The sequence below is a fragment of the Habropoda laboriosa genome, unplaced genomic scaffold (assembly GCF_001263275.1).
Source record: "Habropoda laboriosa isolate 0110345459 unplaced genomic scaffold, ASM126327v1 scaffold89, whole genome shotgun sequence".
Lineage (NCBI taxonomy): Eukaryota > Metazoa > Arthropoda > Insecta > Hymenoptera > Apidae > Habropoda > Habropoda laboriosa.
In genome coordinates, this window is record NW_017100263.1 from 966,550 (window position 1) to 992,776 (window position 26,227).

Here is a 26,227-nt window from a genome sequence, read left to right on the forward strand (position 1 = left end):
TTCTATGTTTTTTTTTTTATTGAAGAAAGGAAGAAAGAATGTTTATTATTTTTTCATTCTAAAAGAAATAACGGTTGCGTACAGGAAACTATCGATAACTATGAGTTATTCGAAGTATTGTCTTTCGAATATACGTTTTTCCAGTTGCATTTCGTCGTTTAAGAATCGACCATCATCTGTGGAAACACAAACACTCCTCATCTTCATGTCAGCTTCTTTATTATTTTAGATCACCCCCTCTTATGACCACCATCTGCACGCATACCGACATCGTTCCGGCCTTTGCAGTACCCCAGAACATCAACGATCCGCAAGTTAAGCGGGTGTAAACTACCCTCTTGATGTTTTCTTTGAATCTGATTTCGTTCGAAAGTAAAATGTGCAATATTATTCTTTCTGTCTTCTTGGTCTACTAACTATATTTTTACTCCCGGTCGTGTAAAGACGTATAGATAAATTACTGAAAATATCAGGTGAATAAGAATATCTGGAATATTGAAACATTTGCACCGTTTCATTACTTTAAAATACTTTAGAGCAGACAATTAAATCTTTCCATGTACATTCATATTATTTAAATGTAGAAACGAAATTGAACATTTATAACCAAATACTCAGGTCGTAGGGAAATCTTAAAAATATTTAGAATCCTTATTAATGCGAACACCCTCCGCTGGAGAAACTTGAAGAAAACTGATTCGCACATTTTTACAAAGAATTTTTATACTTGCAAGGTGTCATTTCGATATCAATAATTAGAATGTAAGATACTAAGTCGCTTAACAAACATGCCATTTCGTAAAAGTTCCGCAATGGTAAGTACTCGACGCGATTAAAGCGAAGGTAACTATAGGATATTTGAGAAATGAGAAATAAAGGTAATAAATAATTACATTGAATTACGTTGGACGAAAGTAATTTGCTTTATAATTTTAATTGTCACGAACTACTGTAATAATAAAATTTGGCTAGAAGAAATATTGAAAAGTATTGAAATATTTAAAATTTGGTTGAAAGGAATGAAAAAGAAGGAAAAAAAGATGGAAAATCCTCTTTGTCAGGGTTCCGTTTGACGTACAGGCGAGAAAATACTTCCGAGAAAAAGAAACGGCGCTATTCTTACGTCCAGGTGTAAGCCTGTAACGTCAATGTAAATATACAACACTTACGCCATTCTAACGAAGCCTCTTTGAAAACTATTAACGTATCCGTCTGTAGCTGCTTCGTCGAGCATTATTCTGTTTCGACCCATTTCTCTTTCTATTCGAGTGTGTTTTGGTCCTTTAGGAGCATTAAATAGCACATGTTAAAGAACTTAATCAGGTAGCTATCGTCGGTCTAACAACCACAGATACGGTCACTGTCCACTTATAATCATCAAAAGATTGGTGTCATTTCAAAGTGGTACTTTACTCCTTGAGGGTGGATTTCTGTGTTATCAAGCATAACAAATAGTGCGTTAAAGCGTGAGATTGTAATAATGTTTTCGAATGTTCCGGATATTCATGTTTTTTTTTGCTGGAAATGGAAGAACTCTATTCGTGGTACATCGGGATTAAATGGATAAATCGTACAATTCTAGAAATATGTAATCTTAACGTTTTCTTATCCTTTTTCTATTTATGCGATGACGAACCTATAACAAACTCACACAATTATTATCACTGCTAGTATTTTGTAATTCTTTAAACATACAACGTTTTTAGCACAAGTTTTTACATTAATACTGCTGAACTAAAATAAAATCTGAGAAAGTATAGTGAAAAATGATAAGTACATTGCAAGGAAGCAATAGTTGTTTTCTTTCAATCAATCTACACGAAAATATATTATAATATTATTACTCGAGATGGTTTTACAGATTTAAAAGCAAGGTGGGACATATAGTCAGTAGTATCATCGCTAAAATATTATTGTAATAATCCATCTTGTGGAAAACATGTAAAAAGTATAAAAATTTATACAAACTGTTGAAAAAAAGAAAGAAATGAAAGAATGGTAAAGAATAAATAAGAGAAAGGGTATAGAAAACAAGGAAATAAAAAAAAAATATAAGAGAAAATTATTTATCATTGCAAATTAATTACAATCTCAGTGTAAACTATATTCTGCTTTACAAGCTTTATATTGAAATTAAATCTTTATTCCACCTATAAAATGGTATTTTTACTTTTTTTTATTATTAATCGAAAATATTACGTTTGTTTGTATTAAGTATTTTAAGAACCATATTATTTGTTCATTAGAAATATTTGAATCGTTATTTGTAACACCAATGTAAACCGTAGCTTTCTTCCGCGCTGAAAATAATTTCATATTTGAATGTTGCTAACTCGGGCAATGTTTTCTTCTTCAATTTACGTAACGCCTGCGACGCTAAATAACACGAAACAGAACGAAAAACTAATTTTTATGCACGTCCGATTAATCGAGATTAGATACACAAACGCAAGAATCCATGGAAGAGTTTGCGTAGTCGTGACTCAGTTTAACTTGTTTATCGCAATCAGAAACTGAAAAGCCAAGTTATTCACGAACAGCAAAACCGAGTGGGGAAAGTGGCGCCCAGTTGGATGCCAGTGTACATATCAAACTGATCGTGATGTATGTACACTGGTTAATTATTTGTGGCGTAATATGCAAGCATATTTATACGAACAAGTCTTCACTTGCTTACTCTTTTTACTCCTTCCCTTTTTTCTAACTTCGTCGTGAGATTTCGCCGTTGACATTAATTTGTCATATGCGATTTGTAAAGAACTCCCTAAAGTGTTTACATACAAATATGTTGTACCAAAATCAATACACAGTGGATTCCGGTTAATTGGGACACATTGGGACCGGACTAATTTGTCCCAATTAAACGGCTGTCCCAAAAAAAGTGAATTTCAACAGGCAAAATCTGAACAACGTAAAAAATGAAGCTAACAACGATTTATTGAAAAACGTATGTAATATTCGGTCTTGAATACAAATGTGTGTTTAAGCATGCAAACAAAGCTAACAGTAAGTAATAAAATAACATTAATAAGTAATGAAAAATAAGTAAATAAACACGTAGTTATATTCCGTTCTTCAGTATCTGTCCCAAATAAACGGCGGTCCCGCTTAACCGGCGTCCCAATTAACCAGAATCCACTGTACTTAAATTCTCTACTTATTATATTCTTTTTTTTTAACTTTAGTACCTTTTACCACTGGTATGTGAGGAAAATTTATTAATTACGATTACCATAATTAAAAGATATCTTTAAAAAGTATTCGTAGATAAGAAGTAAGTAAAATATACCTACATGTTTCGATTTTTCGAGAAGTTTTATTAAAATTTTTATAGATTGTTATCGAATTAGAATAACGTTCTAATATTTTGCTGTAATATGAAGAAAAGTTTATAAGTTCTATGTATGTTTTTGTAGAATTTTTGCATAAGTAAATATAAAATGCGTAATGTCTACAATGGATAAGTAGAAGACCTTGTTCCTATTAAGTTTTCGACCTTTGTCCAGAATGCAGATTACTGGAATTCCTGTGTGACCCGCGGGAAGAGCTTATTGTTAAAGTTTATTGTTTTACGAACCAGTAAATAGAGTTGAAGATATCTAACACTGCCACGTCAGAAAGTAACGTGGAAAAATATGGAGGCAGTGAAAATTATATCACCGTTTTACTATTATACGATCGAAAATTACGCGAAAAACATTGAAGCACAATAATATTTTGTTTATAATTACTATGGTAATAAATACATCGGTAACTAAGTTTGCTGTTTCTAGTTATTCATAAAATCTGTGGATTGTGTTTATGCGGTTTATAATTCTGTATATTATATTATTAACTGTATGAAATCACTATAATTGATATATTGTCACTAAAAGGAATTGATACGCTTTCTATTTATTATGCGAAATTTACTATGTGAGAAATTTAAATCGCAGTCACGGTTGTACTTGCTAGGCATTGTTTAGAAAAAAGTAACACTTCCAAACATTGTCCGATAAAATTCGTCAGTCCGAAAACTGGGAGCAAAATGAGAATCGTTTGAAAAATAATTTAGTGTCATGCGTTCTACCTATTGATTTATAAGTTGGTGGCTGTCACGATTTCGATTTTCTTTCTCTAGGTTCCCGAAATTGCTCCATCATTTTCGTAAAAGCTTATTTCGTAGAGGAAACTTCCAAGAATTAACTAGTATTTTTTTTAAATAAGTCTGTGAGGTAGAACAGCGTCAAAACTGATATAGAATTTTTAACATCGAATATTGTTTCTTATTAGCAACGATAATTAGAAAGAGCATTCCTTTCCCTTTAAAGTGACCCCAAGAAAAAGTTAATATCTCTTAGCTATCGAGAAATATTGAAGGGCGAAACGATGGTTTGTCAGCCTATTTTACTCGATTTTTCAACACTTTGACATCGAATATCTTGCAAACCGTTCAACATAGAAGACTAAAATTGCATAGAAGTTGGTTTCCCATGCCTAGCAATAATTAAATTTGAAAAAAAATCAGCTACCTAGTGGCAAAAAGTGTGAGACTTGACATGGAATGGCTGCTACCGACCGAGATCTAAAATTCTCAGCGTATAGTCCACGATAGAATCGAAGTGCCACAAAAATAATATTCAAACGAAGGAGGAGTCGTAAGTTGGCACGTGTCGGAGATTAAAGCACAACAAGAGGCTCTACCCTTAAGTCGGCTGAAAAAGCGACGAGATTACGAGGAACCGTCGCTTCTGCCACTCCGATAGCGTAGGTCGAGTCCCGCCGATGATGAACCATGCTCATTCCTCGCGTAAATCCTTGGTCCCCGTTCAAAATGCGTGTGCGTGCCATGAACATGGTTGGTTGTGATTGCGTGACCGCGTTCCCTTGTGTACGCCAGTGCGAGGGAGTTCACGAAGGCGGTCTTTAGTCGGTCTTTAGTTTCGAGTAAGCATCCGTCGAAGATAGAGAACCCTCCTCGATTCATCCTAGCAACGGGTTTCCTCTTCCGGCTTAACTCTTCGTTCTGCGGCCCTTATTCCTCACTCCTTTGCCCTTGGTCCGCGTTTCTCTCATCATCCTTGCTGGATATATATACGTTCACCATTGTTTTACAATAAAAGTGCAATTTACCGACGATACGATTAATGGGTAATTTCACCGATGGTTTCGGGACTTTTAAATCCTGAACGAAATTTGCATCGTTTGGATTGTCCAGTAGCCGTGATGAAATTTGAGAGAAAGTATGTTTCAAATGATTCCCTATTTTTTGCGGAATTACACCATTGGAAATTGGAAGTGATAAGCAATCTAATTAACACGATGAATACACACAGGGGCTAACTGCTTTTGTGCTTTAATTAGTTTTCCTAGTTTTGAAAGAACAAACTCATTAGCATCCTAGTCTACGTGCGGTCCAGTCGGTGTAATAAAATGTGAACCAGTTCGTCATTGTTGTGTAGTTCTTTTTTATTTTATTTGAATTTTAAATGGCTACGTTGACTCTTAAAAGCTCAGAGTTTCACGATGGATCATGAAAAAGTACGAACGTTAGAGTGTCAATGGTAATTAACGATATAGTGCAAGTTAAGCTAGTGCAAAACGATAGTTTTCATAAAGTAGACGTGATTTCCAAGTATTTCGATTCCTGGACTCGCAATGGAACGGCGACGAATGCCAAGAAGAAGAGGTCTTGTCTCTGCAGAAACCCGAACCGGTGAGTTTATCGAATAAACTTCAGGAATAAACTTGTGTCCCATAGTCATAAATAAAGATATTAATTTGCATATTATGAATGATTGTTATCAAGAGGCGAAAGTGTGTATGTATTGCGATAACTTTGCATAAATTCACGGTTTTAACACCGTATGATTGCAGTTCAACGATTATAGTTTAAATTTAGCATTTGTTTCCTTTATTTCGCAATTTTTTTCATTCATCTTATAAATATGTTGCTGCTTAAACATTCTATTAACAAATTTATTGGAAACGAATGTAAAAACCTTGTAAGTTTGTATCTGAATCTATCTAATAGAGTAAATACTTCATCCGCACAGAATTCCTTCTGGCATAGTTTCATAAATACCCTAGAAACGAAATGGGTTGAAGAAGTACGAGTCAAAATAACAAAAAGATAAGGTCAGCTTTATTCGTATCTCTATCGGAACAAATGTCAACTGCTTCGAAAAAGCAGAAAAAAAGGAACGAAAAAATAGCCATAAAAACTAACTCCTATTTTTCTGACTTTAACTTATCTTCAATATCGACATGTTCGACCTTCCGATAACGTTGACCTAAGATGATAACCACGTGTGCAGCATCCAAATCTTCGAGTAGTATTAAAGAAGCTTCCTTAATAATCATATGTAAAGTAAACGATTACTGAGCTCACGTATGAAATTTTTTAATATTTATAAATGTTTAATATTAGAAAAAAGTTTAACCTGTAAAAATATTAGGAAAAATTGTATTTGCTTGAATATGGCAAGATGAAATTTTATTTATTAAGGATTTCAAACATGCTTAAGATGAAAGAATTAAAAAATTGTGTTTCAATATAGAAATGTATAAATCAATATTTTTAACAAAACTAAATACTCTTTTAAGAATACTTCAGAATACGTATACAGTAAAGTCTGATAAACAATTGTACAAACGTGAATTAACAATCATAAATTAATTGCAGTTACATACATTTTCAGAAATGAACATTTATAAAACATGCTACTTTCGTTCTTTATGATGCAGTAACATATTGTATAAACTACAATGGACTATGAAATTTATAGATATGTATGAAAAAATAAGTATGTTAATAATTTCTTGCAAGGAATTAATTGAATTTAAAATAGCGTTTCATATTTTTTTTTAATTCATACTGCTACATTAGAAAACAACTATGCAAACACTGGACATTTGAAAATATACAATTATTAAAGAAAAATATGAAGCAGTATAATAGCATATTATTAATTAAGCTAAGTTTTTGTAGGTATCTAATTTAGAACTGTTACTCATAAATATAATAGTTGCCTCATTTGCAAAATCTCTTATTTTCACTTTGTAAGAATGAACGTAACTTGGAAATGACAAATTTTTCTTGAGATTACGAAATAATTCTATAGCTGTGAAGCAATTCTAGTATCTCAAGCATCCCCAGTATCTCTAAATTCCAGTATCTCCAGCAATTTGTCATTTCGAAAATAATAGACGACCATGAGTAATATGAATTTAGGTGCAGAAAGGCATTGTCGAGGCAGTATTCGAACCATTGTTTGTTTGGTATTACCTGTAGTATAAGCAGGTAAAACTGGTGATACATCGACGAAAGAAAAGAAAGCGGATTGCTCATCGTCATATTAATCCTTTGTGTGTCATAACTCACCCTATTATACTTTTCGGAGTTTTCGTGGATATACAGGATGATTCTAGCAATTGTGTCAAACTATAGCTCTGTTCCAAGCGAAGTTGGAAAAAACTCGTTTTGCACTCTTTAACAAACTCTAGCACCCTATAACATGATTTTTTCGGAAGTGCATTGGTGTACTCGTAAAATGTAATCAGGACCGCATTTATACCTTTGGAGGCCCTAGGCGCAACATCATTACGAGGCCTCAAAAGAAGAAGGCTTAAATGAATTTCGTGTTTCCGTTCTCAACGGCCTCCTGTTTTTATATTATCAATTTAATGCTTACAAATAAGTATTTTATTTTGCAGCTATAAATACGCTGTTTGTTATATTGCTGTTTGTGAGGAGTAAGGTGTTAAAATGCGGCCCCAGTGAAGCCCCCGATGAAGAAATAATCTCCAATAAGGGTTTTAAATATTAAATTGACAATATTGGAGAAAAATTGGCCTTAAGTTTGAACCGCGTGCAGTAATTTTCCAACTTTCATCTGAAATGTGCAGAATATTTCCAAATTACGCATACATACCAGAGTTCTCAAGATTAAACTCATGTTTTTTTACCTTTTCGGAAACATAAACTGGACTAAATGTGCGTTTTAGTATTATGCGCATTAATATTGTACATGAATCAAAACAAGGAAGTATTTATCTTTCTATAAAAATAGACTGTTCATTCAATGAAGTCCCTAGAAGAGGTCCTGGATTGCGTCTAATGCGCCTTATGGTAAATGCGCCCTTGAGTGCAATTACACTTTTTCCTAAGTGGAATTTCATTCTTTTTACGTAGATTAATTTTTTAAGCTTATTAATTTTGTAGCGTTAGAAAAATCAGTACATCGTGAGATATTTCAAATTGTTATAAGACGTATGTTTCACTCAAGATGTTCAAACGCTCTGCCGATGCATCCTCAACGAAACATACGTCTTATAAAAAATTTGAAATGTCACACGAAGTATTCATTTTTCTAACATTAGATATATCCTAATACTTTTATATGCGGAATGTTCCGAACAGTCGATCTACGTGAAAAAGGCAGTTCCATTAAAAAAAAAGAAGTGCAATTCCACTTTCCAAAAAGAATTATAGCATAGCATGGTAGAGCTTGTTAAATATTGCAAAACTTTTCCTCTACGATTTTTTTCTAATTTTACTGAAGACAGAGCTATAAGTTGGCCCAGTTGCTAGAATCGCCCTGTGTAGTTGATCTTAAAATGATTGAAAAACTTACATACATTTAAAATCTTCATTACATGAAATGTGTACATATGTATTAAATTGAAAATAACTTTATATTTACAATAAGCGATGGGATTATATATAAGCAAAGTGTCCGTACAGACTTTTCCAGTATGTTCTACAGCCAAGAAAGAAACTAAAATATCCTATAAAAAAAAGTCCATAAATGCTTTATTAAAAAGTTGTAGTAAATATATGAAACATGATTAACTATAATTAGATTGGTGTCCAGCACATTATGTAGAGCAGGTAAAAATTGATTTAACGAACACTATTCCCAACAATGGATTGGTCGAGGTGGACCAGTCCCTTGGCCACCTAGGTCACCTGATCTCACACCTCTAGATTTTTGCTTATAGACGATTGTAAAAGAATAAGTTTACAATATGGAAGTATGTACTCGAAATGAATTAACTAAGAGAATCAACATTTCATTTGACGAAATTAATTAAAATCGTCTACAATAAATTCAATGTTACATCGACATTAGGCTTGTATCGATAAACTCAAGTGCAGGGTTTACTTCACGTTTCATATTTTTGTTATAACTTCTTAGTAGAGAGTTTGATCCTAATTTTAGCTGTAGATCTCAAGGGCAGAATTTGTACGGAAACCTGTGAGACACCCTGTATACAACATTAACAACACATTTATCAGTATTCATATCCTACTACATTATTCCAGTCTAATGTTTCACTCTGCTAATATTGCGTTAATAACTTCTGTATCGATGATCCACATTTTAAACTAATAATTTTGTGAAAGTGCTTTCAATGGAGTTCCATACTTCCTTAATTCTTTTCTTTCGACATCTACTTTGACGTTACTTTATGTACATTTCTCAACTAGTCTTCAGTAAATTTCTAAGCTATCAGTGAATGTTTTAACGCCCGTTTTAACAGTTACATTGTCCAATAAGTTCGTGCGGCTTTCATTTCTTCCAGTAGGTGACAATTGTCTGTTGGCAATGTATTAAGTTATCCCATAAATTCGTGTCGAACAACAAACCTTTAAATTTGATAAAAAAAGAAAACATAAGCGCCTTTTCGTTCCACAATTTTTTCCTACTTTTTTCGGTAAGACTATTATGTCATTAAAACATTTTTCGCTTTCTGAAGATGATTAACTCCACTTTTTGATATTCGTCCAATTGTAAATAATATCGAAGCCTATGCTGGGTGCTTAATTTTTCATAAATAAAACAAATTTAATAAATTCTATTTTATTGAGTTAGTCACCTAGGCTTCTGAGTGGCTCATATTCGATAGCTTTAGTTTTGCTATAGCAAAATTGTTGTGAAATTTTTCGTTTCGCATTAGTATTATAATAATAAAGCGTCAGTTGAAACACGATGGATTCTCAAATGAATAAAAACGGTAATATGGTAAATCTTATGTTCTCGCGAGAACGGTACAAAAGAGGTTTTCACATATTAAGGATGGCAATTTCACCCTAAATGACGAGCCACACTCTGGACGACCATGTGGCTTTAATGAAGAGCGTTTAGGAATTTTGCTTCGTGAAGATCCGCGACGATAAACTCGCTAATTGGCTGAAATGATAGATATCTCACCTCAAGCAATGCTCAACCATCTTAATATGATGGAAAAGGGGTAAAAGCTTTGCCGCCTGGATGCAGCAATCAGTCGAAAACGTCCGAATCGGCGGCGTGGGGTGCTCCTTCACTATGATAACGCTCGATTCCACGTCGCAAATTTAACGAAAATGGTCATTCAAGACCTTGTATAGGAGATTCTTCCACATCTTTCCTACTCGCTGGATCTTACTCGAACGGACTATTACATTTTCCGTCCTTTTCAAAATGCTTAGTTCAATTTACTTCCAGGATAATACGGAATTGTGAAACTGGGTTGCAAATTGGTTTAAGTTGAAATCCCACCGAATTTTTCAAACATGGAATTGAAAACCTACCAGAACGTTGGGAGATGGTTACGAACAATGGAGGAGAATATAATAACAAATTAAACGTTATAAAGTATTTTTGAAAAAAATAAAATTTCCAGATTCATAAGGAACCGCGTGAACTTATTGGGCAGCCTGATATATTCGTAAAATTCCTACATTTCATCTACACTGCTCGCTGAAAAATTGCAACACCTTAAAAATGAAATCACACAAATCTGAAATTTGTATATGTTGTTTGGGGTATTGAAAGGGACAAATGATTAAAATTTGGTTAAAAAGGGTCTTATTTATTAAAAAGTTAATTTTTTTTCTCAGTGTATCCTGAAGAACATACGTGAGTTCCAGATTTCTGTAACCCCAATTTCTAGCTTCTGTAATTTTTTTGGCGAGCAGTGTCTAACGAGCCTCTAATAGGTACCTACAGTAAAATGTGTGTTTGTTAAGGACCTATAATGTATTCCTATATTTCTTTATTATGAAATTTTTATTAATTTTAGTTTGTTTGTTATTGTTGAAGTAAACATGTTCCTTCTGTTGGAAGAAACTAGCTGAATGCATCCAATTAACATTTTTTCCATTATCTTGTCTTTAAAAAATGCATTTATATCAAAAGACAGTAGATTTATTATCTCAAATGACTTGATAACCAAACTACTCTTGTCAGTATTCAGAACATATCATGAACAATCTCGTTTTATGACGGGCGATTCACTTGTGAATCGTATGTTTCGGGAGATGAACCCATCCGTACACATAATGCTCCTTTTGTAGTCTCAGGTCTGAACCTCAGATTTGCAAATAAACGAGACCGAATGTGTATATCTCCATTGAATGCCCTTCAATTTCTAAAAGTGTTGAAACGATAGTAAAAATATTATTATAATGGTATTTTTAGTTAACAAGTTCTTGAATTGCGTAACAAGGCCAAAAATACAGTTATCGTGTAACGCTACATATGTTACACATATAAATTTAGTTCTTTTTCAGCTTGACACTGATATTTAGTTAATTAAATTAACCATTCATTAACTGCATATTTTTCTATTATTAGGTCAATACTGATGTTTCAGTAATTATATCATTAATGTAAAAAATAAATATACTATATTAATAGTATATTACTAATCACTAATAATGTAGTGATCAGGAAAGTTAAGCATTGACAAGGCGTTACACATAATCTGTACTCCTAACTTCGTGTATACGTGGCCGTAATAAGTACATAATGTTTTCTTAAATTTCTAATAATAAATTTCAAATAATAACTTCTTCAAATTTCATTATTCAAACATTACAAATATATTTCATAAAAGCTAGCTGAATGTCTTGTATTATGACTAATATTGTTTTTATTTCCCTATAATTTCTGATAAATTATGTTTTATTTTAAATATTGATACAAAAATTATACAACTTTGTGTGTGTACACGCTACACAAACGTATATTTTAACTGAATTTCAAGAAAATATTGAAATTATCCATTATTTCAACCGTTCTAATATGATAGTATTAAAAAAGAGAAGGCAAGAAATGTAGCAAAGTTTTATATCACAAAATTGTCATAAATCATTCCGTTCGATAAATTAATCAAGTAAAAGTGCACACATTCGCTTAAATAATTAATACAAAAAAGTTAAGCTTCTAAACACGTCATGTAAAAGTAAAATAATTTGATAAGGTCTTTCGAGTCGTACAACTATAAATTATCTAACACAATTAAACGTGAACCTGATAAAAAAAACACGGTAAGGGTAGTTTCCTCGTGACTGTGCAGTAAAGTGTACATGATATCGCGGGTCATTCGTTCACCCATCCACAGTTTCCACGTATTACGAACAATAACAGAGTGCAGAGGTCATTAATAATGTAGGTAACAGAGTTGAAAAGTTGATACGTCGTTGAAATAAAAGTTCTCGTTATAAAAGGGGAAACTTCGAACTCGGTAGAACCTGATTTACAATTATTATAGGTTCAGATACTTCCGCATGTCTGTTTGATAAACAGCCCTTCTTTTGTCTGAATTGTAATTTTCTGGAACCCTCGTTATCAGATGCGTCAATTCTAATGTCTATCACTTTTAGTTACAGTTTTATTGAAACACTTTGTTGAAGAATTCTCTTACGATTTCAGCGTTCCATATCTTCCGTGAGAAATTTTCATCTCTTTATGTAAACAGAGAGCGAACAAATTTTTTATGCATCTAAAAGTTTACAAATTTGGAAAGCTCTTTTTAATATAGCGTTTCTGAACTGTTGCGAAATTCACTGAAAACCTGTTACAGTTGAAACGTTAGAAAACAATGTATATAACTTGCAAATTTCGTGCTGCTTTTCTCTTCTTTTTTTAACTTTTCTAACATTAGTTAAACATTTCCACACAATATTACTGCACAGTACTCTTATAAATATCTGTTTGAAAAAATTAAAAGTTACATTATACAATCGATCTCTCTAATGTAACGCATATTACGCGTCGATTATTGCTACATGTGACTAAAATTAACCCCTTATTTCCTCCAATTAGTACAGTTGGCACAAATTAAGAAGAAAATATGAAAATTAAAAAAGGAAGTACATATCTCCCATGTTCTTTCATCTTAACTTATAGAATTAAAAATCGCAATCAATTTCGTCGCTTTTCACAAAATATAACATACCATTGGATGATTGCAAAAGTTCGTGCCCGATTTAAAAATAAAACACAATCGGTGTGTGCAACAGCAGATTTCGTTTGAAGCTGAAATGGAACGAAATGAATAATTATTTGAAAATAAAACACAAGCGGTGTATCTTTCGATAGGAACGTAACATTACGCTAAAAGAAACATCTCTGCCGAAGTCGATAAGGTTCTCGCCACCTTTGGCGTTCTCCAATCATCCAATACATTGGAAAGAAAGCTTTAGAGGTCAACAAAATGTCCCTAGACCCTCTTGCATACAGCTGTAAAGGAGTACATACTGCGTTATACTTCACCGATTCCATCCGCATGGAAGAGATCGCGGTCAGTTTCTACGTAACGCCTCTTAGATACGATTTATCCTGTTGAGTGAGCCTTTGTTTTTCGGGAAAATCAAAACGTAGGAACATTTTCTAGAAATCAAGCAATCTTCTGAATACGGCAATCCTCGTAGAGATACATAGGGAGGGAGGGAATACGGGGCGATAATAGGTACACATAGCGAGACTCGTTGTCGGGGAGCGCTGACCGCAGAGATAACGCTTTGACCCGTTACAAGCTTCAAGCACGAAATGAATGCCTTCACTGTCTCTTCCAAGTCGGGTCCAATCCAAATATGTAACCCTTTTTCTGACCAGCTACTCTTCTATTAACCGTTACTACCGTGCTCCTGTAAATTCGACTGTTTTACTTCAAGTTTGCTTTCATTTCAGCGCTTTCGAAACGGTACTAGTTCACGAACTCTTACAGTTATCTTCCCTAATTCTCTTCCCTAGAAGCCCTGCGAGAGGCTCTTTTGAGAACAAAATTGATGTAAATTTTATAAATATTCTTCCAAAGGATGTTCGAAGTATTAGCTTTGAATTAAAAAGTAAATCAGATTCCAAAGTACACACTATCGTTGTGATTGTAACAATAACGAATTTAATTCTTTATTAGCGACGAAACTGTTATTAGATAACAATATTTTGTGTAATTAAGGTTCATTCCCTTTGAAGCACTTGATAATATATGTGTATTCAATGATTCTCCGATTTTCGCGATATCCATTTATCCCAGGAACATTTCATCCTAGATAAAGTGATTTTTGTTTACCAGTAGACTGGCTAGATACAGTCACTACAAACTGACACAGTTCAGATAACACATAAATATTGTTCCAGAATTATCAGCGAGCGCGTCCACTCAACAATCGGAAGTAATAGAGAGGCTACTGCCTATCAACGAGAATTCCGAGATCACAGGATGCAAAGATCGACCTCACATTTGTGGAAAAGAAGCAGCCTGCCGTAGCTTCAGCGACAAAAGGTCCAAGTGTGTCTGTCCGCACGACTTGTCCCCACCAACGGCGGACTTGAAATGTCCAAACCGCCTGATAGGTCCAAGTCAAATGTTATTTCAATACTTTTCTTTAAATAAAAGCACGTTTGTTTGATCCTTTTGCTACTAAAATCGTCATATTGGCTCGTTATTTATCGTTCTGGAATAAATTAAATTAGACAGAGAAAAATGATAATGTACAGTTGAACGAAGCAAAGATGAAACTTCAGGCGGGAGTTAAGGTCTAGAAGTGGGAGATGCAGGAGAAATTGTGACGTCCCGACGTTAATCAGCCAATAGCGGCAGAGTAAGGCTATTGCACTTATTCTTACGTTTACGCTAATAGTCAGCCAATGACGATAGAATAAATGCTGTCGCACTTACTCTTCTTTTAAGCGATAGGCGCCAATTGAGCTTCGCGCGAACAATCTGTAACAGATGAGCAGTCGATAATAGATCGGAATGATAATTTCGTGCGCTCGATGAGTAATCCACCGGTATTCATTTTTATAATCTTCATCCTATCCTTGTAAAGATAGTACCAGTGGATTGGTGAGATTCTTCCGATGAAAATGAGTTCAAACGTGACATAAATCGGACTAGTCTTAACAGTACCTAATCGCTCTTAATTTGGCGAATGGTAGAACTTATACTCTAATATATGTTGTGTTTGGACTCATTTTCATCGGGAGAATCTCACCAGTTCATTGGTACTATTTTCGTAAAGATAAGATGGGAATTAGAGAAATTGAAATTTTTGATATTGGATGATTCATTGCCATGGTAACGGTATCCCTATCTAGGTACGGTATCACTACGTCCATCTCGCTTACTTTCGTTTTGTCTATTCCCTTTCCATGACGATGGCGGTCATAGTCCTTAATTGTTTTTAATACGTTCGCTAACACCAGAAAATCGATGACACGCCGAGCAATAGATTCTGGACCGCATATGCTGCGCCGGTGGCAGTGAACGTGCCAACTGCCGAATCTTCCTCACGTTCTGTGATTGTCATGCAACACTTTTCAAACAATAATCGATGCAATCTTTAACGTTTCCTGTTCTTTTATTATCGTCAGCCGATTGAAAGCCATTTTTGTCTAAGCCTTTAAATGATTTAAAAAAATAAACGATTTACATCTCGGGATTTTTCAAATAGCGGCTTCAATTATGATGAATTTATTAGTTGTAATAATTATCGATGTTATTCCATTCGTTTCGTTTTATTGATTTCTTTATGAAGATACAAAATTTTCTAACTTCTCTTCAATCTATTATAATTGAGACCATTAAACGCAACTATTAGTTAACATTTACAATAACTTTCTTTCTCTTTGAATGTTACGTATCTGCCATGTTTTAACAATTAATCACCTGTGAAGTAATCATGTACATATGCCTTTAGATTATATTATATTTAGTTACAATTTCCGCATATTTTGAAGAGGAATAAAAATATTTTCCACAATTCTGGTGTTTAGCAAATACAATTTTATATAATACATACTCTTGAATTAGCTTTCTTACAGCGAAAGGATTAAATAAACATTTCACTATATTTCATCGAAAAAAAACATAACATTTCCAACTCGAAAATACACTTGGTTAGAAATCTTATTTCCATTATTTTTTTAGTTCCGCTAACACCTCGACCTATCCCCAACATAATACCCCCAAATGGTAATTCTACCAACAGTACAACAGCACTTCCCGAAGCTGAACAGGTATCTATTTTCACTTACTATTTTGAGTATTGTGCATGAACCGATGAACATTCGTACAATCTTCTACAAACATAGTTTGTAGTATTTTCATATTGTCCAACAGGTAGAGCGATCGAAGCAAAGGGCGCCCGAGATAATAGGAATTGTCATAGCTTTCGTTGCAGTATTAGCAATATTGTTGAGTATAGTGTACTGTGTGAAGAAACGGAGTTATAACGTCAAATCGCAAAGGAATTCCCTGGATGTACGTCAGTCAAATCATATTACAGCGCCTCTTCAAAACTAGCGTAATGCTAAAATTGTTGTTCACAAGGAAATTCAAAAGCAACGTTAGACATTAAAATAATTTCAAACGCTTACAAAGCTTTCACGATTAATGTAACACCTTTGAATGCAATAAATACAATAATAATAAATGCAATAACATCTTTGAGTACATTCATATATTTCCTAAGGAGTCATAATAACAGCTTTATACTTGTCTGGATAGAAAAATAATTTTAATAATCAAACGATAATAATCAAACTTTGATATTTAGATTATGACTGGTTGAAGAAAAAAAAATACAGCATAACGTTTATTTATGTTTTTGTTATATCTTGTTTACACATACATATATATATATAATATCACCTAAATTATTGTTTATCTCAACTTTTATTAAATACAGTGAATAGTTCAAAATAAGAGCAAAGAGTACTTTCAGTTATTTATTTCATTTCTTCTTAGTTTTACATCATCTTAGAACGTAACGATGACATATTGAAATGTTTTATTATTTTTACATTATACATTCATATTCGATATTTTAGAAACAGGCAAAAAATTATTTCTAACTACAATTTTCAAATTAACCATTTTTATTACTGTTTGTGTTCCTCCATGTATCGGTACAGTTGTATTTATTGTGAATACAAAAGTTAACATGAATAATAATAATAATAACAACAATAATAATAATAACACTAATGCGTTGAAAAGAAATTGAAGAAATCAGAATCGTTTGAATTTGAAATTTAATAGGGCGTAAATTATCGAAGACTTAAATCTTTGTATGTGCACAATGGTGTTGATATTAACTTCTTTTCTATCGAATGTCTGTAAATTACTATTAAAAAGTATATCAATGATCTTGTTATGAATAATGAAATTGTTATGAAAATAGTTTGCATATGTTCTCTTCAGGGAACACCGATGAATCTGAAAAAGGGATTGCTGCTAGCGAATAAATACACACCTAATCCACAGTATTTCAGTTGTGCATCGCCGGAAGTGCCGATTCTGCAACGCGAATCTCTTGTATTTTTACAAGATATCGGCGAAGGGTGTTTTGGAAAAGTGTACAAAGGTATGAATGAAACATAATCCGCTTGGAAAGATTATAACACGTCTTATAATTTTCGTTTAACATAATCTTCATTTGTAAGACCGATCAGTGTGGTATAACTGAAATAGGATGTAATTTTTATTATTTAAAAAAAAAACTCGATCTGGTTTTTTGCCAGAAATTTGATAAAGATTAAATAACATATCGTGAGATTAAATACTGTTGTATGTACAAAAGTGTCACATGCGCCACGTTTTTTCTTTTCTTCTTTTTCGATGTACCGAATGTAACCAAACTGTAAATTGTTATGATCGATTTTGAAATTACACAAAATAATCTAGCTGTTTTCCTTGAAAACATGTCCCTCTGAATGGTATAATTTCGTAAATACGCTATCAATAAAAGTGACAAGACGTAGAATCGCTTTAAGTGAACTGTTTAGCAGCAATTAATAATGCAGAATTCATTTTCGTAGGCGAATTATGCACCGGAGACGCAAAGGAAATCGTTGCGATAAAAGTTCTGAAAGACTCAGCCTCGCGTGAAGCTGAAGAAGACTTTATGCGAGAAGTCGATATCATGTCCACATTTGGGCACAGAAATATTCTATCTCTGAAAGGAGTTGTGCTGAGGGAAGGTAATAATAGTCCGTGGATGGTTTTCGAATACATGCCTCACGGAGATCTTGCTGAAGTTTTGCGATCGAATTCCCGGCAACTTAGATCGACGAAACCCGGGTTGCAACCGTTAACTCAGGTACGTTTAGCTGAAATATTAACTAACAGTACCGACTCACGATTTACCTCGTATAATAATGTTTCTCAATAACGAATTTTTTTCACGAAATATTCATTTATTAATAACGCACATGTGTTTAATCGACAGTGTACGAAGTTGGTAACTACAGATAAACAGCCGATCAGATTTGGTGCAATTTCTTACATTTTCACAGATAGCATAAGTTGTAGCAGCATACGGAGAATATAGGCGTGATGTTATTTTTCGTAATTAATATTATGAAAGAAGGTGTATTGCTTGCGCTGTCGTTGAATATTTCATGAATTTTAACGTAATATTTAGTCTCAACTATAGGCTGAACCTATCGCACGAAAACAGAATGCTTTTATTTATCGCATTCTTAATAAGATTTAATCGAACAATTAAACCAGTATCAGCAGTTTTCCCTATCAAGTTTGCCTTTACTATTCAAGAAGTAGTCTAAATTCGACTGATAATTTGCAAAATAAATTTCTACTAAAGGATAATATTTTTTCGTGCAGTCTGGATGATTCGTTTACCGAAATACTTTTGTACGTGTTCCAGGAATCTTTACACTGGATAACAATTCAGATTGCAGCTGGTATGAGTTATTTATCGGGTCAAAGATTCGTCCATCGAGATTTGGCTTGCAGAAATTGTCTAGTTGGTTCGGATCTCATTGTTAAGATAGCGGATTTTGGGATGTCGCGAGATGTGTACACTTGTGATTACTACAAGGTAGATAGTAAAGACATTTATGAAATAAATATATCAATTATTAAAAATAGAATTTTTCCATTGTTTTCAGATAGGGGGTTCCCGGCTTCTACCAGTTCGTTGGATGTCACCAGAAAGCGTAATGTATGGACGTTTCACGTTGGAAAGTGATGTCTGGAGTTTCGGGGTTGTTTTATGGGAGGTCTACTCCTTCGGCAAGCAACCATACTACGGACACAATAACGAAGAAGTAAGTGAAAATATTTACTTGATAAAAAGCAAAGTTAACTGAATATTTAAAGAGTATTAAAAATAACACGACCAATCTGTAAATACTACGTTTTCATATTTATCTTAAGCTAAATGAGTTGCCAGAGACTTTTATTAGTTTAAATAACACCTGATTATATGTCACTGAAGTCATTTGAATATTGCTCAGTGTAATAATCATAAAGATAACAAAAATATGTCGTTCTAGTTAAAAATATATATATTATCTAGTAACGCAGATACATATGTAGGTATTCCCCATTTAAATGGGGAATACCTACATATCTATGTTATTAATTGTCATACGAAAGAACTCCCGAGTACAAAGTACAAAAATTTATTTTAACAAGGAGAAACTTATGTGTCAATGTTTACAATTTGTCTTAATCAGAAGTTTACACTGAGGCTACAAGAAACGTGTTTACTGATACTAGTCAAGATTCAAGTAATAGTACATCACTGGAAACATAAGGAAGACTTGAGTTTAATTCATCCTTTATGAGATCTTCTAGAATCTTTATATTGAAATTGATGGACATTATTTCGAGCACTTGTTGAAATAAATTTTCCTTCGTCGATATATCTATCATGTAGTTATTTCACTATTTGCATCAACTGCCCAACTTTTATGAACTTTTTGTACTCAAGGTCACGTGAAGGTCATAGTATTAGAACGTTGGATTCATCTTGACCTCAGCTATCATGCCGTTATGATGAAAATATATTGTCTCGTTAAAAAAAAAAACTTGGATGACCTTGAAATTTCAAAAAAAAAATTACTTTGAGAAAAAATTTCATCTGCCATTGCATGTGCCCCTCTAAACGGTATAACTTTGTCCTTCGGAGTTTTTTCATACGATCATTAATAACGGAGATGTTTAGGAGTTTCCATTTAAATGCCCCATCACGCGTAACGTGATCACCTTAAATTATCCTCTTATTACTGTATCAATCAAAAATATTTTTGTATCACGTAATATGGTTCAAAGCGACTCGTAAGGTAATCGTAGTATGCTTCTTATCGGTTATTTTTCTTTTACGTTTTCAAGATCAACTTCTTTCTACGATAGATCTGCATTTATCAACAGAAAACTGAAAGTGACCTTGGAAACTTTGAAAGAAAGAAACAACTGATAAAAAGTATAGTATAGCCGTCATAAGGGATCTCTTTTGAGAGAAAAAATTCGATCAGTCCACTAGTAACAAAATAATTTAAGGTAATCACGTTTCGTGGTCCACCCTGTATATATAGCTCGAGTTAAAGAGCAGTGTAACCAAATTCCACAAGATTACTAAACAAAACTAGCTGAAAATATAGTTGAAAGAAGACTTATGGACAAGATATTAAAGTAAAAAGATATTGCGGTGCAAAGCTGATTCTATGAATTTTATATATTGCAACCTAAGAAGAACACATTTTAAATATTGAAAAATTGTTTGCATTTCCTAAGACAATAAGGAAGGTATTAGCACTGTCTATTTTTATTTCCTTTCGTTTTATATAATAATAAATATCACTTTTGTTGGAAATTTCAGTGATTGGTTTGGTTTTGCTTAGTTACTATATGTGTTATAAAAAGACGACATGTTATGTACATAGATACAACACTTAACGTTTTTAAAGATTTCATGTCGAAACTTCAGATTAAATTAATGAGATCAAAGCACTGGCTGCTATACATATAAATACACAATATGTATTATACCTTATCGTTGGAATAATTATATCGCGAAGCAAATAATTTATAACCATGTGTCAGTAACGCTGGAATAAATACTCGTAATTGCAATGATATCTTGACCGTTGGAGCTCGAAGAGGGAGCTCTAACAATTGTAAACAGATTTTTCATGCATTGTAGTGTCCGTTATTAAAATCATTTTTCCTTCCTTTAGTTGTGATGCAAGAGTATAATTACAAGTTTTGTAATAACTATTTAAATTTTCTTCTTAATACCATGTTTCTTCCAATTAAAGTTTCATTGATACTACCAAAGAATATTCTATATTCTCCAAGAAAGTAAATTCTTCTTTAAGAGAATAATTTTTCACAATTTTACTTACTTAGATAAGTGTAATATTTTTACTTTTTTAACGTCACTTTACTAGTAACTATACTTTTTTGGTTCTAATTTCAACCTACATATGTACATATACAGGGTGTTACCCCTAACGCGACGCACGATTTTTCACCCACTTGCAGCCATCTGACAAAAGACAGTTCAGAACAAGAGTTGCAGGGTATGGAGTGTACAATAGATATCAGTAAAAAAAATTTCGAGAACAGTTTGTTTTCATAGCGAAATCGAAGTCACCTTGGGTTTTACAAATAGGAACACATATTTTCTTTTTTACCATTTTTTTGTGGACATCGAGACGAATTTAAAACACGTATTACATGATATTTTTACTAACATATTATTCGATTTACAGTAGTGGAAATGTGAAATATTTCGCTTTCCTTTCCTTTAGTCAAATACGACGAAGCTACGTCAAAGCCAAACTCTACTTGATTGTGCTACTAATACAAATTCTCCACGATTTTACAACTTTCCATAAAACAAAATGACTTAATGTGGCACTTGGTTGAATTAGTCTCAACAATATAGCGTTATATTTAAAAAAATTAACTTGACTTTGATATCTCCCCAACTACACTTACAAAGATTATTTATACCACCTAATGTCCCCCTGTATATCGAACAACTTTTGTAAGAACATTTTTTTCATAATTTCACCCCCCGTGTGATATTCCACCGTTTTCAGTTAAACGAAACATTTGATATATTTACGAGTAAATAGAGCTTATATTCAATAATTGAAGAAAGAGTGACGAAACATGAGTTACGCATTAGACAACTCTGCCCATGAAAAGAATGGATACTGGTAAAGTTTTAACAATTTGATTACACGTTGTCATGTTTTATCGCACATTATTTCAGGTAGTAAAGTTGATTTTGCAAGGAATAATGCTTATTCCACCTGAAGGATGTCCACCGTTTGTTTGCCAGCTGATGCGAGAGAGTTGGAAAACAGATCCTAAGGACAGAATCACGTTTCCAGAAATATTAGAAAGACTTGAAAAAGCTAAAGGTAAATCTGTACAACAAGATACCTTACCAAGACCACCTCAAGGGCCAGTTACCATTCGTACACCGGACGTATTGGATCCTGATGGTTATTTATTACCAGCGCCAGCTAAACCACATGAATATTTACAGACTTTACCGGCTTTGTCCGACTGACAACAAATTTTGTCAAAATCAAATTTTTAAGCATGCGTTCATCTGAGCCAAAAAGTTTCTGAGACTCGTTGCAATTTTCTTCTAAGTTATCGCTCTTTTTTATGACTGTTCCCATTACAGTTCCAGAACAACGATTCTATTTATTAAGAGTCTAAAAGTGTAATCCTGAAATACCCTCGATTCAGATTGTTCCTTTTCTTTACATTTTGTACAGATGCCTGATTAGCGAAACGATTGATAAACAACGAGTTCTAAACATAATCTAATTCTTCAGTCCAAAGTTACAGTCTAATTGAGACAGGATAACTCTTTAAGCAATATCAGATCTTATTATTTATACCGAGATCACGAAAAGTGGTGAAGTAATTATTCGAAACCGGTGACAGCCAATTCTTACGCACTCAGGCACATGCATCCCCATTCTCCAATTAGTAGTTGATGCAATAGTAAAGTAAAAAGAATGCAGAAAACTAATTACAAAAAATAACTTGCAAGCATTGCATATGAAGTAATTGTTCTGATGAGAAAATAACTTTGCAACTAAAGAATTAGTCACATCTTAAGTAAATATTAGATAGTACAATGGTAGAAAGGTACAGCTTTAATCGATTAAAAATGTCAAAATACGTACAAAATACTATGCTAAACTAACTCGTTCTAAAAAGGAAACATTATTTACGTTAGACTTCTTTTATTAATATGCTGCTACCGTCTCCCTTTCAAGATCAATTTCATCTTTTATAACGTCCATATTGAAAGACTGATGTAAGAAAATTTAGTTCTACTGTTCTACAAATTTCTTGACAGAAAAATTGATCAAATGTCATCTTTCTTAGCCAATTTAAATTAAGTATATTATTGCCTTCAAGTTCATAGAAAAATTTATTAATTTTTGAGCAATAACAAACAAATATAACATAAATAATAAAATTTCAACATTTACGCTTACATTACTATGTATAAAATGAGGAAAATTTCTAAACTACAAAAACATAAACTAATTACTATGTTCAAAGTTATATACATACTGTACATGCTGATTGTCGTAAAAATTGTCATAAGTGAAAGCGATAAATTACAAAGAGAATTTTCCATTACAGAGATAAATGTTATCTTCACTTACGAATTAAAATACAAAGAAGAAACTTGAAATTTTAGATATATACATAAAACAAGAATACATACAATATTTGTCTGTTTAATAATTAATACATAACGATTAATTATCTTATTATTTATTCATCGTTAATCGTTAATTACTATTGTAAAATAAAAACACTTAATAACAATAGTTCATTAATATAATTGTTGATAATAAATGACAATTAGTTGCCTGTTTTTCTTCGATCATTTTCATCTGAAGTAGTATCTTGAAAAAGAGTGTATGTATGTTCGATGAACATTATCGTTAAAATTATAAAATCAGTTGTTAGTCGGACAATATTACAATCCCATTTGTACACGTACAATCATTATTACGACATTGACAATGATGAAATGATTATAATCAAGAAATGTCAATGATATCAGGGAAAAAGTGAACGTTCGATTTATCGAGCTTTCATGGTCCAGGAAATAGTATTAATACTTTATAATGTTAAGGAAATGTAAAATACCGTTAATAATTTATTAGTAACTACGATTAAGATTAATTATGATAATTGCGTTCTTACATGTATATGATTTCTTTTTTAACTCCACTTCCCTTCAACGTACTTTTGCCTTGTAATAAAAGATGTTGGACCGTGTGAAACAGCACGAACGAGAGACGTTTTAAATATATTGTTGTTCATAGTGTACGAGTCATTGTATTCGATCATAATTCTATTAAATTTTCTAATACACATTTACTATGTACATCTAAATTTTCTTTTCCTTTTTGTTAACATTAAAATATCGACGTTGCTTAAAATAATACAAACGAGTATCCAACAGAAAATTGGGAATTTCCGCATCGTTTTAATATAGATTATTTTTATCGATATTAGTGTTTTTAAGCATCGATAGCAATGTAGAAAACTACTCTCAATTAATTTGCAAAATTAGGAAAATGGAAAGGTATTGTTGCGTCTAGCGCTTGGAACAAGCGGTATGTTCGAGACTTGTGGCGCAGGATTGTCGCTGGTGTGAAGTCGTGGTGACTTCGAGTTTGCACGTATTTTAATATGTTAAAAGAGAAATGCTTTATTTTGAAGATTGGTATTTCGAGAATACCAATTTAAGAGATATCGTGTTTATCAGTTGGAGAAATACGGTTTAAGAAGAATCACGTTTAAAGTTTCAGATTAATATTTTCTATATATCATAAGAAAACCTTTTACCACCTTTCTACACGTACCAATAATGAGAAACATACTTGTATAACGTTTTTCCTTAAATAAATATTAAAATCATGTTCACAGAAATATTTATAAATGTTGAATTAATAAAAAAGTAAGATAATCATAGGATACGTAAATTCATTAACTACTGCTTACTTGCAATCAGAACTTTTATATCGCTTTTGACAATTTACATTTTCATTTTACCAGAAATTCGAAGGTATTCGCAAATGCTCCGCTTCATCAATGAGTTTATCTTTATTTCGTTAGATTTATTTAAACACTTTCACAGAATTATAAATTTCGTGATAAAGTGAGTTCGCTAAGAAATACGTGCAAAATTTGTTGAAAAACAAAGCTTCGGTATATATTTTCGCAAGTTCTAAGCTCGCGCCAAAAGGTTAAAACAATTCGACGTTACGGCGATGTCCGAAGAAGGAATATTGTTGCTGCGATACGATGGTTTTTTGTTCGCAAAAGATGTACGATCGGATTAAAGAGAAGAGGGAGAAGCTTCTAGTGTTAATTTTGGACCTATGGTCTATTGACACGAAAAAAAAAGCTAGTATTAAGTCGAGCATGTACGACGATTGTATATTTTTGTCCTTGCGATTCCCGCAGAAGCTTTGGCACATCGTAAATGAATGCAAGAGCGGCGCCATTCAATGGAGTGTGAATGGCAACACAATTCTTCTCGATTATAAAAAATTCCAAGAACAATATCTCGATGCGAGCAATTCCATCTTCAAAACGAAGAACATCACGAGTTTTATCAGACAGCTGAATTTGTACGGTTTTCGAAAGGTGACGTCGCATAATCGAGACCCGATCTGTAATTCCCATAATCCGGACGTTCACGAATTCTTGCACGAAAATTTTCGTACCGGCAGGCCGGATCTGTTGTCGAGGGTGTACAGGAAAACAGCCGGAAAATTAAAACGCTCTCAACACATTAGTGTAAAAAGTGTCACGGAACAAGATTTTTTAAGCAAGGACTCTGATCACGTGTCGCGTTTGCACATGTGCCGGGTAAATAAATTGAAAATATATCAAATCCTGTTCTTAAAAATCTTCTTCTTTTTGTGTATTTTATTGTATCGAGACATTTCTGTTACGTTTCATTTTCTCACTTTTAACTGAAAGCCAATCTTCTTTTTTTAAACAATGTAAATGATTTTAGAACGAATTCAGTAGCAGAGAATTTTAGCGAACGTAACTTTGACCGATGCCTCGTTAGAATTGACATTTTCAACAGTAAATCTTTTTATCTAAACATTTGTAAACGTTCTAAATATTTTGAAAATTATGAACAAATAAA

At 32.9% G+C, this 26,227-nt stretch overlaps 2 protein-coding genes across 2 annotated transcripts in view; both read left to right on the plus strand.

Annotated features, from left to right (window-relative positions):
• The first annotated feature begins 5,624 nt into the window (after window positions 1-5,624).
• LOC108573099 (BDNF/NT-3 growth factors receptor-like) lies at window positions 5,625-22,588 on the plus strand. The gene is made up of 9 exons (XM_017935465.1): window positions 5,625-5,695; window positions 14,391-14,606; window positions 16,183-16,271; window positions 16,354-16,515; window positions 17,458-17,620; window positions 18,075-18,355; window positions 18,923-19,096; window positions 19,167-19,325; window positions 22,286-22,588. The coding sequence occupies exons 1-9, from the start codon at window positions 5,638-5,640 to the stop codon at window positions 22,586-22,588; spliced, it is 1,605 nt and encodes a 534-aa protein (XP_017790954.1). The 5' UTR covers window positions 5,625-5,637.
• Window positions 22,589-25,488: 2,900 nt separating this feature from the next.
• LOC108573092 (heat shock factor protein 2-like) overlaps window positions 25,489-26,227 on the plus strand; it is a 2,616-nt gene continuing 1,877 nt past the window's right edge. The window contains 1 exon segment of the mRNA XM_017935458.1: window positions 25,489-25,938. Coding sequence (XP_017790947.1) covers window positions 25,489-25,938 — 450 coding nt within the window.